Source organism: Atta cephalotes (assembly GCF_000143395.1).
Source record: "Atta cephalotes unplaced genomic scaffold scaffold00057, whole genome shotgun sequence".
Classification (NCBI taxonomy): Eukaryota; Metazoa; Arthropoda; class Insecta; order Hymenoptera; family Formicidae; genus Atta; species Atta cephalotes.
Window position 1 is genome coordinate 114,171 of NW_012130121.1, and position 20,055 is coordinate 134,225.

Sequence of the window (20,055 nt, forward strand, 5' to 3'; positions counted from 1 at the left end):
AGAGAGAGAGAGAAAATTCAAAATTTTGACATAAAGGACATAACTAATTAAAAAATTAAAAAATTTCAAAATCTTATTTTATATACAAAATACAATATTAATCTAAAAAAATAGAAATTGTCCATAATGAATGACACTTTTAAATGTTAATCAATCTATTTTTGTTTCTTTTTCATTCACGATAAAACACATTGTATACGTAAGATTCGATTAATCGCGAATGAAATGACATTATAACTTGTTATTTTTATTGAATTTCACTGGATCACGGATGATCATTAAAATTCTTCGATATCTCTCAGCCTCGCTTTAAGAAATTCAAATATCGTGAAATTGTTGCTCGTACTATCTGGCGATATGATCACGTAAAAAGCAGAAATCGACATTTATAGTGTTCTGTCAGCAAGCTGAGGATCAACTTGAGCGGCTAAATCTCATGGATTTGGTTTTCAAACGAGCTTCAAATTCTCGTCTCGCACGGGTGCGAGATAAAGCTCACATCTGTAGACGCGAATTCGCATTATTTGCATATATACAGTGAGAATTTCGGGGCGGTTTTCAAACAAGTCGTGGCTTAATTGAAAATAAAGCGGCCGAATTGACACGAATAACACGTGCGCTTTTATTTATTGCGCATCCATGAATGTATTTTATATTGGAAAATTTGATGTCGCAGTAAATATTCCTTGATGCGTATCACATCCTGAATTCAATCATTTAAGTTACTATGCTGTGATTCGTATCATTTAAATCAATACATTGTTATGTTCGCGATTTGCATCGTTTTAAATACATTAAAAAGTTATACGTATATCTCTTGATTAAGTCTAATCTATAATTTGTGTCCTGATTTTGTTTTTAATTATTTTTTATATTTCTTGCCTATTTACTTTCTCTTCTGTTGCTTTATTTTCTGAGATAAAAGTTGACAAACTTTGGAAGAAACAAGAAACACGTGACAAGAAATACGATTGTCGATTCTAAAGAAAGAAAATCGAAGAAAAGAAAAAAAGAAAAAACAAAAGACAATAAGAAAAGAGTACATTGTAGATTAGACTTTATATTTATGTTTTCTGCAAATCGTCGCTATTGTCAATTAGGAATTTAGTTCCGCCAGAGATCCAAATGTTTAATAAATAATTAAACGATCGTGCTTTTCAGGCGAACCATCAAAGACTGGCACGGCGACAGTGCGGATATACACAAAAAATAAAAACGATGAAGAGCCAAAGTTCTCTCAGCAGGTTTACACGCCTAACGTCGACGAAAACGCCGGACCGAACACTCTGGTCACCACCGTGGTAGCTTCTGACAAGGATGGCGATAACGTGAGGTTCCGATTTGTTGGCGGGAACACCACGTCGGGGCAGTTCGTAATTGAAGAGATAACGGGTGTGATTCGTCTTCACGGGAAAGAAATCTCTTTGGATCGGGACAAATACGAGCTAAACGTCACTGCCTTGGACGACGGCGCGTGTTGTCCCAATGGCGATAAAACCATTCACACTAGCACCGCGGTTGTCGTCGTCTTTATAACTGACGTGAACGATAATAAACCGGTCTTCAAGGATTGCGGGATGTATTATCCGAAGGTGGAGGAAGGTGCGCCAAATGGTAGCACAGTTATCAAAGTACAGGCGACTGACGAGGATAAGGGTGTCAACGGACAAGTCAAGTATTCGATTGTGCAACAGCCTAATCAGAAGGGCACAAAGTTTACCGTTGACGAAGAAACTGGTCAGGTTTTGACTAATAAGGTACAATTAATGATCTTCTTTTTAATAGTTTTACGCATAAAATTTTAATAAATATTTATATTTAATATTACATTTTTCGATACTTTATATTTCTATTGATTCTACGTTTTAATTTTGATTATTGCATTTTATTTTAATATAGTTATGCAAAACGTACAAGTTTAATTCCGAATTTTACATTTGACCTGAAGTAACATTTGATAAAGCCATAAAATTATGTTGACTATATCAGAATGTATCAGCTTTAAAAGATAATACGAATGCAATTCGCGTTGGAGAGTGCATTTAGTATTCTGAACACATTAAAAACATCTAACAATCATTAACTCTAGCTCTACTTTTCCATCTTTTGTACATATCGCAGACCGAACGATAAGCATGCAAGGCACTTAATTCTAATTGCTGTTCGTGCCGCGAATCCATAAAGATTTCTAACAAACAGATATTGCAATAATATATCTAAGTCATTGTAAGTCATTTTTATACATTTCTATTACTTTTCGCTTTTTTCATACCTATTTTATTATTTACTCTTTTACTGAATATTTATAAAAATTTAGATATACATATATAGATTTAAAAATAATTTTATTGGACAACCAAAACAATTATATAAGAAACTCATGATAATCAATACTGCAAAAATGGTTCAGCAACCAGCAACCACAATTTCCAACCATTCTTTCTATGTATCAAAAGTAATAGAGAATATATACATTTATCTATATACATTCTGTTAATTAAATATGAACAGGAAATTCTGAAATAAAATTTGTGCTCCTCTAAAAATGCAATAAAACTTGATCAATTGTTGATTTAATCATATAGTTTACTATTGTTTCCTATAACAGCAATTTTTTCTATAATTTTCGTTCTATCGTGACAATTTTTTAAATTTCATATTGCTCGTAGAGTGGTTGTACAATATTGTAAATATTAAGATTTCGTTATGTATTTGCATTTAATAATAAACATGACTGTTCTAGGTGTTTGATCGCGAAGGCGACGATGGAAAATTTGTATCCGTCACCGTTAAGGCAACGGATCAGGGTGAGCCCTCGTTGGAAGGTGTTTGCTCATTTACCGTCGAAATAACGGACGTGAACGACAACCCACCGTTGTTTGACCGACAGGTGGGTACACTTTACCTCAAACCAAGCATTTAGGAAGCCATACGGGTTAGAAACGCTGCAGCAGATGTCCGGAAATAAGACTGAGCGTGACAAAGCCACCATCAGTACGTTATGCATCGATGCATGTAACTCAAGATTATTCGCGAAGTAACTTTGGACTAGTTTTATCGCGTTTACTCAATCAAAGTACATACATTCTGCATACTACCTACATCAATTTAATATACGTACAGAGAATTTGTATAGTGAACGGAGAACAAGTCCATAATTTGTTAAGTTCACAACACGAAGCCATATCTAAAGTGGATCTCGTAAATTATGAACTCAGTTCATTTCTATTTTAAACACGCTTGTTATGTGAATATTTGAGAAGAAATTTGAGTTACATTTTCTTTTCTTTAGTCAATAAAATCCCGCTATATTAAGTAAAAAGAAATGCTTCATGAGAGACGACTATTGTTTAATTTTCCGGAGCTAATGCAAAAATTTATATAACACAACAATTATTGATGGATCTATAAGATTCACTTAATTTACATTAATTGAAAGGTATTATTAATTTCACGAAAATTAATAAAATATCATAATTTGTATAAAAAAAATAAATATATTTAAATAGGGTAATCCTAATTTGCAGATATAGCATAAAGAAAATTGAAATTGTTTAATATTGTTTTGACAAAGAAATTTATAATTGAATACTAACTTACTTTATACTTTAATAAGAATAATTTTGTAAATGTAAAATAAGTTTGTAAATGTAATGTAAAGAAAATTGAATTGTTTGACATTTTTGACAAAGAGTATTTGTAATTAAGTGGGTTCAATAGATGTCCGTTCCAAAGGATTAATTTTAAAAACTGAATATTTTATAATTTTCGCTCTTAAATAACTATATCATATATTTGTATTTTATAAAAATGTAACTAAATATCTCTAAAAATATCAAATTGACGTATGAAATATATTTTCTGTCCTTTCGCAGAGGTATGTGGAAAACGTGAAGCAGGACGCGAGCATTGGAACAAACATATTAAGAGTGTCGGCATCCGACGAGGATGCTGACAACAACGGTGCAATCGTGTACTCGCTGAGCTCACCCAATAACGAGCAGAATCTGGAATACTTTGAAATCCAACCAGAGTCTGGTTGGATCGTATTAAAGAAACCCCTAGACGTGAGTATCCTCATTAAATCGCTGATCTACATATCGTCTCTCTTTAGCAGTATGGACAGCATCGTTTTCCTGGAACACACCCACTTTTTCGTGGGCGAGGCTTGCAATTTTTCTTTGCGGCTTGCCAGCTTCTTTTGCTCTCAGATACACTGGATACCACGGGAAACGAAAGTCTCAGCAATATAAGCCATCTCGCGATGTTGACAACGCGCGCAATAATGTTTGATGCTTTAACTAAATATATTTAATATTATTATTCGCGACATTTTCGAGAATGATATCCTGCGGATTCTACTCACCCCGAACAAGTGTCGCGTGTCCCAGGAATATGTAAGCTATATACGTAGTATATTATATCTATTTATATATACATATATACGTATATATATATATATGATCTCGTATAAATATAAAACTTGAGTGTACACCTTCTGCCGATATATTGTACGTTTACGTTGACTTACGTTATATTTAACACGAATCCGTTTTGTTGCTGAGCGGATAAACTTGTATACTAATATACGTTTGGTCGGCAATTATTTCTCTCATCACTAATATGCAACGAAATGAGTTTCCTTTTTACGGCACATGTATAGAACTTTTTAATTCCCATTGATATGCACAATGTGTTCACTATGGTAAATACTTAGCTATGCCTGATTTCCTCAAACGCTTCATGTACCTGAATCGATCGACCGTTCGGGCTATTTTTGCAACAAAACACTCTCTCTCTGTCTCTCTCATTCTCTCTATTGAGAACATACTCGCGGCGCGAGTACCTTTTTAAATGATTCCAAACGAAGCCTCTTGTCCAGTTTTTTCATTCACTTTTCATCGAAAATCGGTCGTCGAGTTACGTATCAGCGGTCGAAAAAAAAAAAGAAAAAAAATAACGCGCGCGTACATACTTTTTCTTTTCCGTCCTTCTTTTTCTCTTCACTTCATTTCTTTTGTTCGCTATTCGTTTTGCCCGCGTTTTCCGGTTTTATGCCGCGACGCCAATCATGATTTTCGATCAATTTGGCGAGTTGTAAAATGCCGACCCGTGTGATTTTGCAAAAAAAAAAAGACGCGTGCGGATCGACGTGCGTGTGCACGGTCGACCGAACGCGAACGTGTGCACTTTTCATACTTTTCCCAAAAGTAGCCAAGAAAAGGATATGTGTGATTTTTGTACGTGTTACGCGTTGTGGAGAAACGGGAAAAAAATGGAAAGGAAAGATGCAAAACAATGATAAGAGACATGACAAAAGAGATGGAAACGTTCGGAGGAAACTAATGATCTTTAATTAATCAACTAACATTATTAATTGTGAATGTTTTTCAAAAGGGAAGTGATGTTTTTTGAACTTCCAGGAGCAGGTGGGAACAACATTTTTTGAGCCCCACGTACGGTGTACTTCAACCTCTACGCATTTTGTGGTGCATCAGACATAAACAATTTTTGACAATGCTTGCATATTTTATATGAATGTGTTTTTGATTCCTTTACAGGAACGGATCTCGCTCTCGCTCCTACATCCATCCTCGCCTTCTCTCTCTCTCTCTCTCTCTCTCTCTCTCTCTCTCTCTCTCTCTCTCTATTATCTTTATCTCTATCTTTATCTATATCTTATGTCTATCTCTAATTTCTGAATCATTATCTTTTTCCTTTTTGTACAAAAAATATTTTTCAGTATGTTGCATTTTGTTGTAATGTCGATGATCGAATTATTTTTTCTGAATATTTTGCCTGCCCTATCATTACTTTTATAAGTTCGATAAGTTTTTCTTTCTATCTATCTATTTTAATTGATTTGTATGTTAGACGAAGCCTGCGTTCCTTGTTTAATTACTATTTCTTTTAATTCATAACATAATAATAGTTTATTTCATCTTTCTTTTTACGTTTCACTCTTCCTATTTCTTTTCTCTCTTTCTCTAATATACTTTCTTTCTCTGACGTTTCCTGATTTTCATCCCACTCTCCCGGTGTACCACGACGTGACTGACAAAGAAAAGGAAAAGAACATGAAAAGTATTTTTGATTGAGAGCGTTTACCAATGTATAGATATGTGTACATATGTATAGATCATAAGAGAACTGTCCGTGGTGTGACATTTTTTCTTCTGTGATTGGGGCGGCATACCACTGTCGTGAAAACGGGAAGAATGAAAGTGAACGGAACTAATCACGGAATGAAAGGAAAGCCGAAAACGTGCGGATTAACTATCACGACGATCAGAAATAACGTCCATCGGTTTTTGAGTGTCGTTAACGAGAACGAATCAGACGAGGGGTCGTCATAATTTTTTTTTCTCCCCGTCTTAACTCTCTCTCCCCCAAAAACCTTCCAACCTCTGTCACCAATCTCTCTATATATCCCGCCCTTTCTTTTCCCTTCCTCGTCGATCCCGATGCCTCTTTATCGCATTCTCGCTTGCATGAAAATGCCTGCATTGGTTGATTTCGTAAAGAAACTAATTTGAACTTCTTATTGTTTATGTTTGTGTTCATTGCACCATTTACTTTCTTCGGATTTGATGATGACAAAAAAAAAGGGCTGTTTTCCAGTAAGTAGGATCTATATTCTTGTGTTTCACACCTTGCATCGAGACACATCATGATGTGACCATTGTTATACCAGCGTAAAAGAAAAGTATAATATTCGTTGCTAATACTAGAGCGCCTTTCCGTTCGATTATTCAACATTCTATCGTTTCGATGATTTTTCGCCTCTGTTATTATCGTTGTCACTCGGAGACGTCACTCTCTTTTTCTCTCTTTCTCTCTCTATTTCTATCTGTCTATTCTGCTCTATTCTTTTTCTCTTCTTGTTGCTCAATTTCTACTAAATATCTTTATATCTAATCATTTCTTTTCGAGCATTTTTCGAAACTCTTTATATCACGCGCGATGTATTTTTTATGTATATACACACGTGCTACCGCGCTGTCTACTTTCGCTCTTTCATCCTGGTCTCGTATGTATTCATAGGTGAAGGATGCCTTTATTGTGCTGATCTGCGCCACCAGTGATCTGTCAATTTGTCTGCGGTGAATATCCAATGGACGTTTCACAAACTTTAATATAAATAGTTATCCTTATATAGGATATCCTTTTCTATATTAAATTTTCTTTATATATTGAATTTAGAAAAATTTATCTTCCCCTAAATTATTTAAAAATTATATTGTTTTATGTTAAAAATTAACATTTTGATGCAATTTTAATGTAAAAATTCTCGAATACGTTGATTTTTAATCAAAATAAATTTATTATTACACAAGTTTAGAGTTATAATTAAATTAATTTATAATACTGTAATAAATTTTTTTTAAATTTAATTGTGCACTAAATACGATCTGCTTCTCTAAAAATCACATAAGGATGTGTTTTTATTTATTACTTTATGTATAATAAATAGCATCATTTGTGATAGTATTTCACATAAGCACTTTTTAAAATACTAATCAGCGTATTTATTAATGAAATTATAATTAAAATGTAAATATTTTATTTGTAATATATTTAAACTGTCCATTGGATATTGACTATTATGGGGATCTAGTTCCATTTTACTGGAACAGCTTCAATAATTACTTTTAATGTTCCAGGAAGAGTGCTGATAGATTTTCGTTACTAAAAATCTTATGAGATAGCAAGATTATAGACAAATGTTCGCAAACAAATGTTCACTTGGAGACGAAGGATGCCGATTGTATGATCGGTTTCCAAATAATTGTTATGCGACGCTTTTATTAACATAAATCGCGATGTCGATGTTTACTACCTTAAGATCAGCGGGTGAATAGAGAGAATGTTGAAGAGAATTTTACATTAAAGATTAAGCATTGAAAATTAAATTTTCACTCAGCTGTTCAATTCAATTTAATTCTATTAATTTTTCTGGATTATATTTTCGTTTATTAAATTTTTTACGATATGCAAGTTTTTAATATAACTCATAATATTTGTAACTTTAATATTTATCTTCTATTACTATTCACCCGCTATTGTACTTTATACTAGATAGTTTAGAAATATCTGCTACTTTTTAAATATAGATTCTCTGATGCTTGTAGATACTCTACAAAGAATTTGTATTATTTAAAAACAAAGTAATTATAAACATTCATAAATTCGGTATATAGTGAGGTGCGAAAAATCTGTTGTTCCTCAAGGAAAATTTTACTAAAATTTACTAGATTCTTAGAATCTAGAATTTTAGAATCTAGCTTTACATAATTATCAAATATAAGGCATTTGATAACAATAGGATAAAATATTAACTTAAGATAAAATATATTTAATCGAAGAATCTATAGATAGAAGGAAGCAATTCTAAAACATTTAGTATACCTTCCGCTTTCGTGTTATCTCGGATAAGCACAGTATTTCTCCAATGCAATCAACTAGTCAGCTAGTATTCAATGATTTTTAAAAATGCATTTTTTCATTAAAAAAAATTTTTATATAATTTAATATTTGCGATATATTATGTTATGCAATTATCAAATATCTTTGTTGACATAAAATCAAATTAAATCAAATAACATCACATTGATAAAAGTGTGTTTGCATTAATCAACTAATATCAGTAATACAGCAATGAGCTCAAATATGCAAGCGTGTACATTTAACAGGTAGGTATTATCTATACCAACTACATCGTCTACATTTGTCTATGATCTTCGTAATCTACTTTTAATTAAATTTGATTTAATTAAATTGATTTTATTTAATTAAAATTAATTACTCTAAATGTCTATATCGATGTTTGTCATTGCTTTGTTAATCAACAAAAGTCGACGATGTAATATTTTCATCATTATTATCATTATAATCATCATCATTATCATCATCATCATCATCATCATCATCACCATGATTTTCATCATCACCGTCATCACATCACTGTATATTTATAATTACTTACGAAAAAACTATCTCATAGCATGTTTGAGTTCATTGCAGTAAACCTTGTTCTTATATGAGCGATGCGTTTGTGTTAAATTGGGCAAAAATTATTAAGAAAATTAATGGATTTGTACGTTAGAAAGGTAGTAAATCTATCACCGAGGTAATACGCAGCGGAGTCACCCATGTCCACCAGGATACCTACGAGACTGCACGGTCCTTTATCTCTCTGTTTTTCTTTCTATCTATCTTTTCTATCTGTTCGTCTTTTTCTCTCTTCTTCTTCTGTTTCAATTTCACTCGCGAAAAAAGAAGAAAGACCGTCGAAGGTACTTTCTCATATGGACGCGCTCGACGCCGAGTGACGCCTTTAGCTCTTTCGTAAACTCCAACGGAAAAGAAACGAATAAAAAAAAAACGAAAGAAAAGAAAAGTAAAAAGAGTGACGAAACGGAAAACAAAATCGCAAAAACAAAAAAAAACCGCCAACTATAAAATCCCGAAAGAAAATGTCCTATAAGTTGACGGCCCAATGTTTTGCCACTAGCGTGACAGCTATCGCCTGCGAGTACGGGCCTCCGACAGAGGGATGCCAGTCTTGTCCGCAGACGTGGACGTTGAGTTAGACGTCGTAGACAGAAACAATAAACCACCTGTGTGGGATGCGAATGTATACGGCCCCATTCACATCAAAGAAAATGTCACAGTGGGTACTGTAGTGACGTCGGTGAAAGCCAGGTTTGTATGCCACGACATGACCGAGACAAGACACGTGACATGCCGTGCCGTGCCATGCAGTGCTATCCCTCCTATCTCTCTTTTTCTCTTTCACTCTCTTTCTCTTTGATCTGTTAACCATCCCTAACTTATTTTGTCTCTTTCTCTTTTTTTGTTTCTTCCCCATTCAATTACTTACGTATTGTATTTGTCTTTCTGTCCCATTGATTTCCTTTATGGATTTATTCTCTGATACACTCTGGATTACTCTCTGGATTCTCTTTTTACCTCTGTTCTATTCTCTTTCCGACCCTATCACAACATTCAATCTCTATTTTGTTCATTTTCTTTTTACCTATTTCTCTTTTTAAACACACTCTTTTTACAGAACATACAATCTTTGTTCCTATTTTTAGTTGCGGAAGCACTTATGGTTAAGCGCGGCGCGGTAGATCGCTGATTGGCGGACACTCCTTCTCCTATTACTACAACAACTACTATTACTATACTGCTATCACTATCTTTTCCCAATATGTACTGTAGCGAGCCGCGGTGATCGCTCTTCGACGATATTTGAAGGCAGCGAGGATTCAATCGGGAAATCACTCGAAAATAATCGAGTCTTTTAATTTCTAAGTGGAGTAAGTTTTAACTATCGTATATAAACGATAATTTATAATATAAACTTTACAATTGATTATCCTGATTACATCATATTACAATTTTCGAATGGCTGAATAGTTTCCTTAGCATTTTTATTTTTTTGTAAAATGGGAAATTTATGAAACTTTTCATGAAATTATATACGTTCTGATTTATATATTATAGTTTTTCTCAATTTATTAACAGTAACATGGATACTACCGTAGAGAAATCTTTATCTTCAAATTGATCTTGAAGTACCACATAATCAGATCTTCTTGTTTTTTGTTGAAAATTTATAACAGATAATTACAGGACTGTTACAAATTGCATCAAACGATACCGATCTGTGTAGAGATCTCTTTTACTACTGTATTAATAGATTTATTTCATAATTCTAAACTTACTTTACTTGAAAATTGAACAGGCTCTCGACAAACAAATCACTCGACAAGGAGTGACAAGAACCATGCTCCTTCAAAGACTCCGAAGACGCAGCGACCATCACGCGGATCATAGCGAATATACGCAATAACAACCACAATTGTGCAAATGCGGAAAGGCGGAGCGGTGATCCACAGACGTTTCTAGCGTGCTCATATAGTTTAAGCAAGGATGTAGCGAGAGAACCTGCTGTGCCTTTGCGATATTCTCGCGCAGAAATACAGGTTGCGGATCGTCGATCGTCCATCACGCCGCTCGTCACCCGGAGCTCGTACTGTTCGAGAACCACGTATCGCAATCGCGATTGCGAGCGCTTTTGCTATAACCTCACCGAACGTGCAAATTTGGCACGAGGGTGCGTGCATAATGCGAGCTCGCGCTCGCGCCAAAACCTTCCAGGCGTTGGCGGATAACCGAAGCAGGGCGTCCGCGAGTGACTGCCTAGCGGACTCAAGAGAGAGAGAAGCTTCTTCCCCTCCTCTCTCGAAAAGAACAACGGGGAGCAACATGTACCATGCACTCTCCCCCTGCCACGGGCCTTGGCGCCTTGACACTAACGCCGTTGTTTTTTGTTCCCGTTTGTTATACACGCGGTCTGGCCGTAGCGCGAGACGTACAAGCTGGAGGCGATGGCCAAAGACAGGGGCTACCCACCCTTGTCGCGAACGGTGGAGGTTCAGATTGACGTTGTGGACCGTGCGAATAATCCGCCCGTATGGGACCACGTAGTGTATGGCCCGATCTACATTAAAGAGAACATGGCCGTCGGGGCTAAAGTTGTGTCTATTAAAGCCAGGTCTGTCACACTGTCAATGCTCCGTGCGGCTCTCTGCACGAACCCGCCCTGCACGCAATCTCGTGGCAGTATTGTTCTTGTGCACGTTAATTGATATTGTGTACGAATCCACATTACACGCATCTCAAACACATTCATACACACAACACACGTGTCATGACTCGCAGAGGCGGCGCGCGCCACTACTCGCTCGCTCGCTCGCTCGCAAGCATACGCAGTATACACTTATGTTCGCATATAGGGTTGACTCGTAGAAGACACGATCGGAATGTCGAGTGTACAGGAGACGCACGATCGAGGATCGTGGAGAATATTGGAGGATCCTCGGCGCAGGACGTGGACATTAAAGCGATGGTTCTTGACGGATCGAGAAACTTGGAAACAGATTAGCGAGAGATAATTCATTACGTAAAGAAAGTTCAAATATCGAGGTATTTCGATTTTAAGAAACTTGAAAATAGATTAGCGAGAGATAATTCATTACGTAAAGAAAGTTCAAATATCGATCAAAAAATATTTCGATTTTAAGAGAATTCTAAGAGAAGTAACAAACAAAGAAACAACACCTAGCTTCGAAGAGAATAAAATGACAATGATAAAAATTAACAAAATCATTTCTGTAGATATAAAGTAATTAGATTATTAACCACCGCGAATATCAAGAGCAATTAAAATCTTTGGTTATTTTTTAAAATATATAACTTAACTAAATTTTACTTTGCGAAATCTAGGTTCTCCTTCTGAGAAACATTGCGTAGGAACCATCGCTTCAGATTCGGAATCACTCTTGTTCAAGTCTTTTGCATTTATACAAACACGCGAGACGTATTCAAACAGGCCAGGATACACCAATGTATGCATATTTATAGGCGCGGTGCACGTATATATATGTAACTGTTCGCGAGATATCGGCTTCGTTAGCGTTGGCGTTTTATCTTTTTCGGCTTAAACGTGAACGCACTTGCGAACAATGCGATTATGTAGACTCCGCTAAGCGGATTATGTTCTTGAAACATTTTGCTGCATCTCAACACGCAGATATGAAGCTATTTTCATCGTTTCACGAGTGCTTTAATCAATTCCGCGCAGCGAGATTTAATTTCTTCTTACCATGACGTCAGTAAGACGTCTCTCTCGTGTAAACTAAATTGAATAAACGACATAACCGCTTTTCATCTGTAGACCGTAATTCATGGGAATATAAGAAACGGTTTGAGAACCGAGGAAGAGCCGTGTCGAGTATCTCGGCGCGTTTATCACTACGGTAAAGTGCATTTCTCCGAACAAAGCACAAAATCCTATTATTGCATAATAATCGACACAAGTAGAGCCATGTTATTATCACTACGGTAAATAATACTTATTTGTCGCTTACACTGAAAAAAAAATTTATTAAATCTTGATACAAATTTTCTGAATAGTACTAAGTAAACATTTACTTACAGTAAATAAATATTTATTTAAAAAAATGATAGATTGATTAAATCAATGTGATAGTATATCAAATATAAATATATGTTTATATTTAGTAAGTATTTACTTTGAATTATTCAAAGAAATACTTATTAAAATTTAGTATATTGTTTTTCAGTATTGTTGCATGAAGATTATTGTTACTCGCATGAACAAGAAAAGCAAATACAATAGTTTTGCAAATCATGAGATATCGATTGCATTAATAGAATGTATTTAGTAACTTATGATCAAAAAAAGATTAGAAAAAATTATATTGTAATACAATTAGTATTATAACTTTTATGATCAGTTTTTTAGATACACATATATTATTTTACATCATATATCACATTTATTGCTTCATAAAGAATAAAAAAAATATTTTATATCTTACTCCAAAAGATACCGTATTTAATTATACGAAAAATTTAGTCTTGGTAAAATAAAACAGTTTTACATACAATATAAAATAGTTTGTAATGTGATGAACAAAGATCATAGACAACACACAAAACTCAATAATATAATGGATAATTTCTGAAATATATTAGATGTAGTAAAAAGAAATCCATTATTTTTGCATGAAATTGAATGGAAAAATAATGGATTTCTTTTTGCTATACCTAATATGATGCCAAAGATGAAAATTTGTGCTAATAGCGCACCTTTGATCTACATCATCGTTCAAAAATTATCCATTATTGAGTCTTGTGTGATATCTTCTATATCTTTTGCTCATATAAGTTACATGTAAAAACCAACTCATTTCACCGAGATTTTGCAATTTTGCATATAATTAGTGTGAGATCCTTTCATAATATATGACTTTGTAAAAAATATAGCGAATAAGTCATGTCGGATTGCGTGATAGCCAGTTGGTGGAAAAATATAGCTGACTGGTGCAAATGCGTCTTTTTGTAGCGGGATACCAAAAGTCGTGTCGAAAAAACGTTAGTAATGGGTTTGCGCTTGACGTACCGCTTTTAACGGTGGTCTCTCGCGGAGACACATGGACTTCCGGCGAGAACATATTGGCTAATTACATATGTACATGCTGCACGAGAAGTGCCAGATGCAACGGTCACGCGTTGTCGGTGCAAGATAATACATTTTATTGTAAATTCAGTATATGAGTTCTGTACGATGAGTTCTGTGCGCAAATATTTCGCTTATCTCGTTTGAACACGCGCCAATTCGATTCTTCGCGAGTATATTAGCAAGAAGCAATGTCAATGCATAATCGGAAGTGCAAAGCTATAATTTGATTTGAATTTATAAAGAGAGTACGCATTGGTGTAAATTGTACACGGAAAGAACGATTTTGCTGAAGTACCAAAAAAATTTAACTAAATATATAACTAAAAATAATTTTGTTGAACCTTCAAAATAATTATATATAGGAAGAATTATATATAGGAATATATAGGAAGCTCACTGGTTGCTAGAATATCAAATTTTTTGTAACATAGCTTATTATTCTTGAGTTTTCTATATAATTATTTTGATAGTTTAACAAATTATTTTTAAATCTAGCTAAATTTTCAAATATTTCATCAAAATCTTTTTTTTTTTTGGATTCTTAATTCTTAATTTTCTTATAATTCTATAATTCTTGTTTATAATTTTTTGATTATTATTTTTGACGTATTTCTTTTATAAGAGAATAGTATATTATTAGAATGTATCATATATTGTTCCTTAATTTAACAAAAATTAATAATTTTTACGTAATATTTGGATTAAATTCTGTTACGATTTAAAAAAAAATGTCTATTTTATATCACAAATTTTTTATAGAATTTCTTTGTTTAATATTCTTATAATAAATATTCGTATTGAACTAGATCTCACCAAATTTATGCATTCACGCGCGTTCTGACGGGTACCACAAATTCCACACACCAGGCTGTTAGTAATGTTAGTGACATTTCGGAGGATTAATTCCGGAGAGTTTACTCGTTAGGATCTCGCTTTAATGGCAACTGGAAAGGGATGCAGCAAAACGTTTCGTCATTCGCGTTTAGTCCGCCATTTTCCGCGAACTTTCCCCATCAACGTTGTGGGCATAGATGAGCCTCAATGCAAAGATGTCATCAGCTATAATTATTACACACACACACACACTAAAATATTATCCGCCGATAGTCTGCTTCTCTTATCGGGATTCGCGGTTCAGCAAGAAACGCATTAACATTAATTCGTGCCACACAGCGTGTTAAGTCGCAACGTTAACGAGCGATGGGTGTTTGAGTCACGTGTTTGTTTCTGCGCTGCGATTCAATAGCGTATATTGTATACTACAGTAATTTGCCAGCTATTTTGTATCACGATCAACTTTCGCGCCCGGAATTAGACGCAGAACTTTCTGTTTATCTATCTATCTATCTATCTATCTATCTTTCATACATTTGTTGTGTGTGCCGTAAACATATTTTTGGGCATGTTTTACGAATAGATGCTTCCCTGGATTATATATTATTAATTTTGACCAAACCATTGTCGTTTTCTTATTTCTCTCTCATCATAATTTATCATGCGTGCCTCGTTTGTTACTTCCTTCGTTTGAGTTATATCTTTATTCTTTTCGCACCGGATTGGCTTTTTTCAAAATTTACTTTGGTCTCATTTTCGTTATGTGTGCTCGTTTTGAGATTCCATCACCTATACGGTGAGTCAGTTAAGTATTATAGTTGCGGCCTCAAATAATTGAGCAGTTTATAATTTTCGTTGATCCTCCCCCCGATGCCTGACTTCGCAGTCGAACGTATTATCCAAGTATGTCATATGTACATACATTTCGTTTTTATTCCTCCTTGGTTCTTATCAATTTGTCCGTTATCGCTATCGATTCACATCTTAGTTCGTCGCAAGGACATGCATACTCATTCAATATCCAGTCATCGACATACGTTTCATGAATGCCGTAATTAATTTTTGGGCATGTTTCGTCAGTTGCTTACCTTACGTTAGGTTACGACGTGTAATCACGTTTTTCTAATTTCTTTTTTCCTTTTTTTGCCCCTTTATTCTTCGAGAGCGTAGTGTATTCTCGTAGTGTCTTTTTGTCGGCGAGACCTTGTACGACCTTGTTCGACAGCAAGTTGAGTAACGATTTAGATTGAAGTTGATGAACATAGTTAGAACATCTTTGATTGCTGAAGTCATCGTCTTGTATTACGTCGGACAGTATAGTAGTGATTATACATATATATATTTCTCTCCAATTAAAATTGAGCGAGCAAGAGCATTTGCTAATTGACCTGCGCCGCTACGTAACGCTCGCGGATCGAAACGTACCGGACAGGCGAGAAATTTTATCTCTATTCTTCTCTTTATCGAAAGAGAGAAGCATTATGGATTGACGAAACTCGAAATGAAAACGGTTATCGATTTCCCACATCTCTCTCTGGCAAGTGAGCTGATAAATTTTTCCAATACGATTTTATCATTACAGAAAAACATTTCTTTCGAAAACACAGTATGTTGTCACAAAACAAATATCGCCGCTGTTACATTTTCATATCTAATTGTATATGTATGTTACATGGAACATATATTGACAAAAAAATTCTAGAACACCTATAAAGTTCTATAATGGCGAAAAATTTTTCGGAGATAAAGACGGAAATAAAATTGTAATTGGAATTATTTAATAATATGCTCACATATTCGTAAAATCACACAATACACATACATACATACATATACACAGACACATTTGCATCGTCACCGCGCACCAATGGTTCAAGGGTGGTTTATGCACAAATTGGGGTTGTAAGGTTTTCTAACTTTGTCCTTTTTATCATAACTTAATTACACGTATCACTCTATGCGACAGTCTTACTTCTACAAGCTCGCTTACTGCCCACATACTTGACGTAGTTGTATAACATGTGCGTGCACATACTCACACATTCACAATATGCAAACTTTCGGACTAAGAATCACGCTTATGAGCTATATTATCATACTAACCGAGACTATACGGTATATACACAACTCGACGCGAACGTTATACCGTCCGTCAGACGTCGTCGACAGATAACGAGCAATTAAAATCGCCGTATGAGCGTCATTTGTCAGGGACACGAGTTGCACTATTATTCCGGTAGTAATGTGGAAATTTTCCTAAATTAACATTTGGCTTGAATAACGCCGCTAACGAGCAATCGGAATTAATCAGCGAAAAGTTGTACGGCGACGTGAATTTATTTTACACGTGTGCTGGTCGCGTGATTAATAAAGCATTGAATTAAATTTCACGGAAAAACTGAGATTTTATCCAAACGGAGAACGGCCAATCAATATTGACATTACGAGATACTGGCGTTTTCATGTGAGCTAACATTAACAATGTGTAACTTCCTACGTTCGTACGGAAGGTAAACCAATATGCTTTTTAAAGCCACTCTTTTTCTTGTCAGCTCAATTTCAGCGAATGTATTTTTTCAACATACGAATAATATAAAATGAGATAATTGCAAAAAAAATTTTGACAAATAAAAATTGAGAAAAATATTTATTCATAAATCTACATTTGTATGTATATGTAGAGATATTAGAAACGCAAAACACGCGTCTGTTCTACTTCTAAAGACATTCATATTGATAAATATTACTTTATATTTACAATTAACTGTGTTCATTTATATTATAAAATTATTTTTCAGATCTGTAACTAATTAAATTTGTAAATATTTCAACAAAATCGTTCTTTCTATGTATATGATAAGAAGATGATAACACTCGAAAGCTAAATTTGATTGATTGTAAATCGTAAAAATTAGAACACGTGCTTTCCAGGATACGTAATGATCGCTGGTTGCAATTTATCTCCCAAAGATGTAATATAATAAATGGCAGCATTGTTAGAACCTTTTGTGTTTAATGACAAGCTTGAAATTTGATCGAGTTGCATCGTCATATATTCCGTGATATTAATCGCGCGTTTCAAAGCTGCTTCGATTTTGTCGATATTAATGTATACTATATGTATTCCATGTTTTAAACGAATTTTAAATGAGTGTTTCAGAACAGTTTCGATATTGCAAAAATTATCTTTTGATCGAAATAATCTCGCTATGGAGTATCCAATATCGCCGGTCTGATAATCATTCGAACCATTATTTATTTGATATGCTGTACACTATGTCCTAGATTTTTCTTTTTTTTCTTTTTCGTTTCGACTGCAAAGAATTTATCATTTCAACTATCAGGTTTTTTACTTGATGTAAATTTAATTGAAAGTTATTACTTTCATCATATTTTCGTTAATGTTAATATTAAATATCTTGATAATAAAATTTTAAATATAATTTTTATTAAAGGAAGGATATCTGGATCTTGAAAATCACGAGATTTTTATGAATTTATAGTATGCATTAATTGTTTTAAGACAATATAAATATAACCTTTTATGTTATTATTTAATTTCGCAACGAAGAGTTTGCAATAAAATTGGTTAACTTTGAAGCAATATATTTGCACACATATATTATAAAGAAAAAATATACATTTATAATTAGAAATTCTGAGAATAAAAAAGATCATGATTATGCTAAGCATATATTTATAATAGCAGCAGGTTAAATATTTAATATTCGCGTGTATGCGTGCGCGTTTAAGTTTCGCTAGAAATTTATTTTGAAATTCAATATTGACAGTCTGTCAATATGAAAAAGCGACGCGATGTACACATCGCGTATGGCGAAAAAATTGCCGTTTTTTCGTATTCTATTAAATTGCGACAAAGTACCTTTCGCGAGTTTTAATGATCAAAAATGTTTGTGTCTCTCAATATTACTTTCTGTTCGTTCAATATATCGCGGTATTTCTCGTCAACTACTGCCAATTGCAGAATTCGATATACTCGGTTTGACACATAGCTTTCGACGTCCTGCAGATTTTGGCGCGACAAATATAAAAAAAAGAAATATATATTTCCTGTTATAGTAAATGGATTATTGACAAAAATCTAAAATACTGATAGTTCAATCATAGAATCGCGAGAAAAATCGCTTTAAGTGTGACTAAATGTATAAATAGAATTACATTAATATATACATTTAATACATTTAATATATACAAGAGAGGATTTTTATCGCGAAATGCAATTACATTTTGTACATAACTAACAGTTTGTTAATGATTTTTATACATATTTATTCAATACATTTAAATGAATATTTTCGCGTAATAGGATACATATTATATTGTATGTGTAAGATATTTACACACACGTATATGATTTTTTGTTGTAAATTTATTTAAAGATAACCAAGTTATTGTGTAAGACTAAAAAATTTTTGTGGAATTATTCAACACAAAATACAAACTTGAAATCAACTTGTAAATTGTAAAAGCATGACAAAATTTTTTCTCAATTTTAATAGAACGTCGATTTTTCATGTATAATTTTCTCTTTAATTGCTTCTATTACTCACTAAATTAAAAATAATAAACGTTTCAGATTCCGTGAATAAAATATTATAAAAGTCAAAGTTTCTATGAAATCACTTTTGATTCGTTAATATAGTCGACTTTATTCAATATTAACATACCACAGCATAAAGATGATTAAATAAACAAGATTTACAACTCCGGTTATATTGGTTGCTATCGCAATGAAAGAGAAACATCGCTCGATTTTTATGTTAGGTCAGAAAAAATACGGCTGACGTAAAAAAGAGGTGCTATAGGGATTAATCGTAAAATATGTCGAGCCACGCCAATTTTATCATCTCCAGAAAAAAAATACTAACACTTTTCACGGAAAATTCTTCTAACTACATATAAAAGTGCCATTTTTCGCAATTTAAACATACTTTCGCGTAGGTGTTTAAATAAAGCTCGAAATGTGTTCGCGCGAAACTATCTGTTCTATATTTTTCAAATAAAATCTTTGCTCTGTAACGTAATTTCTAGTAAATCCGAATATAAAATCGTTCTTAAAACGTGTTCAGCAGATACGTTCTCTCTCTCTCTCTCTCTCTCGACGACGTGTAACTTAAGACGTCCGTATGTTACGTTTAAGT

At 33.8% G+C, this 20,055-nt stretch overlaps 1 protein-coding gene across 1 annotated transcript in view; it reads left to right on the forward strand.

The window, feature by feature from the left end:
- The window catches only part of LOC105623422 (neural-cadherin-like), a 38,620-nt gene that overhangs the window by 7,294 nt on the left and 11,271 nt on the right, over positions 1 to 20,055 (forward strand). Inside the window, exons 6-9 of the mRNA XM_012204814.1 lie at positions 1,162 to 1,757; positions 2,744 to 2,890; positions 3,876 to 4,067; positions 11,376 to 11,566. Of these exons, the coding sequence (XP_012060204.1) occupies positions 1,162 to 1,757; positions 2,744 to 2,890; positions 3,876 to 4,067; positions 11,376 to 11,566 (1,126 nt within the window). The remainder of the gene's footprint in view (positions 1 to 1,161; positions 1,758 to 2,743; positions 2,891 to 3,875; positions 4,068 to 11,375; positions 11,567 to 20,055) is intronic.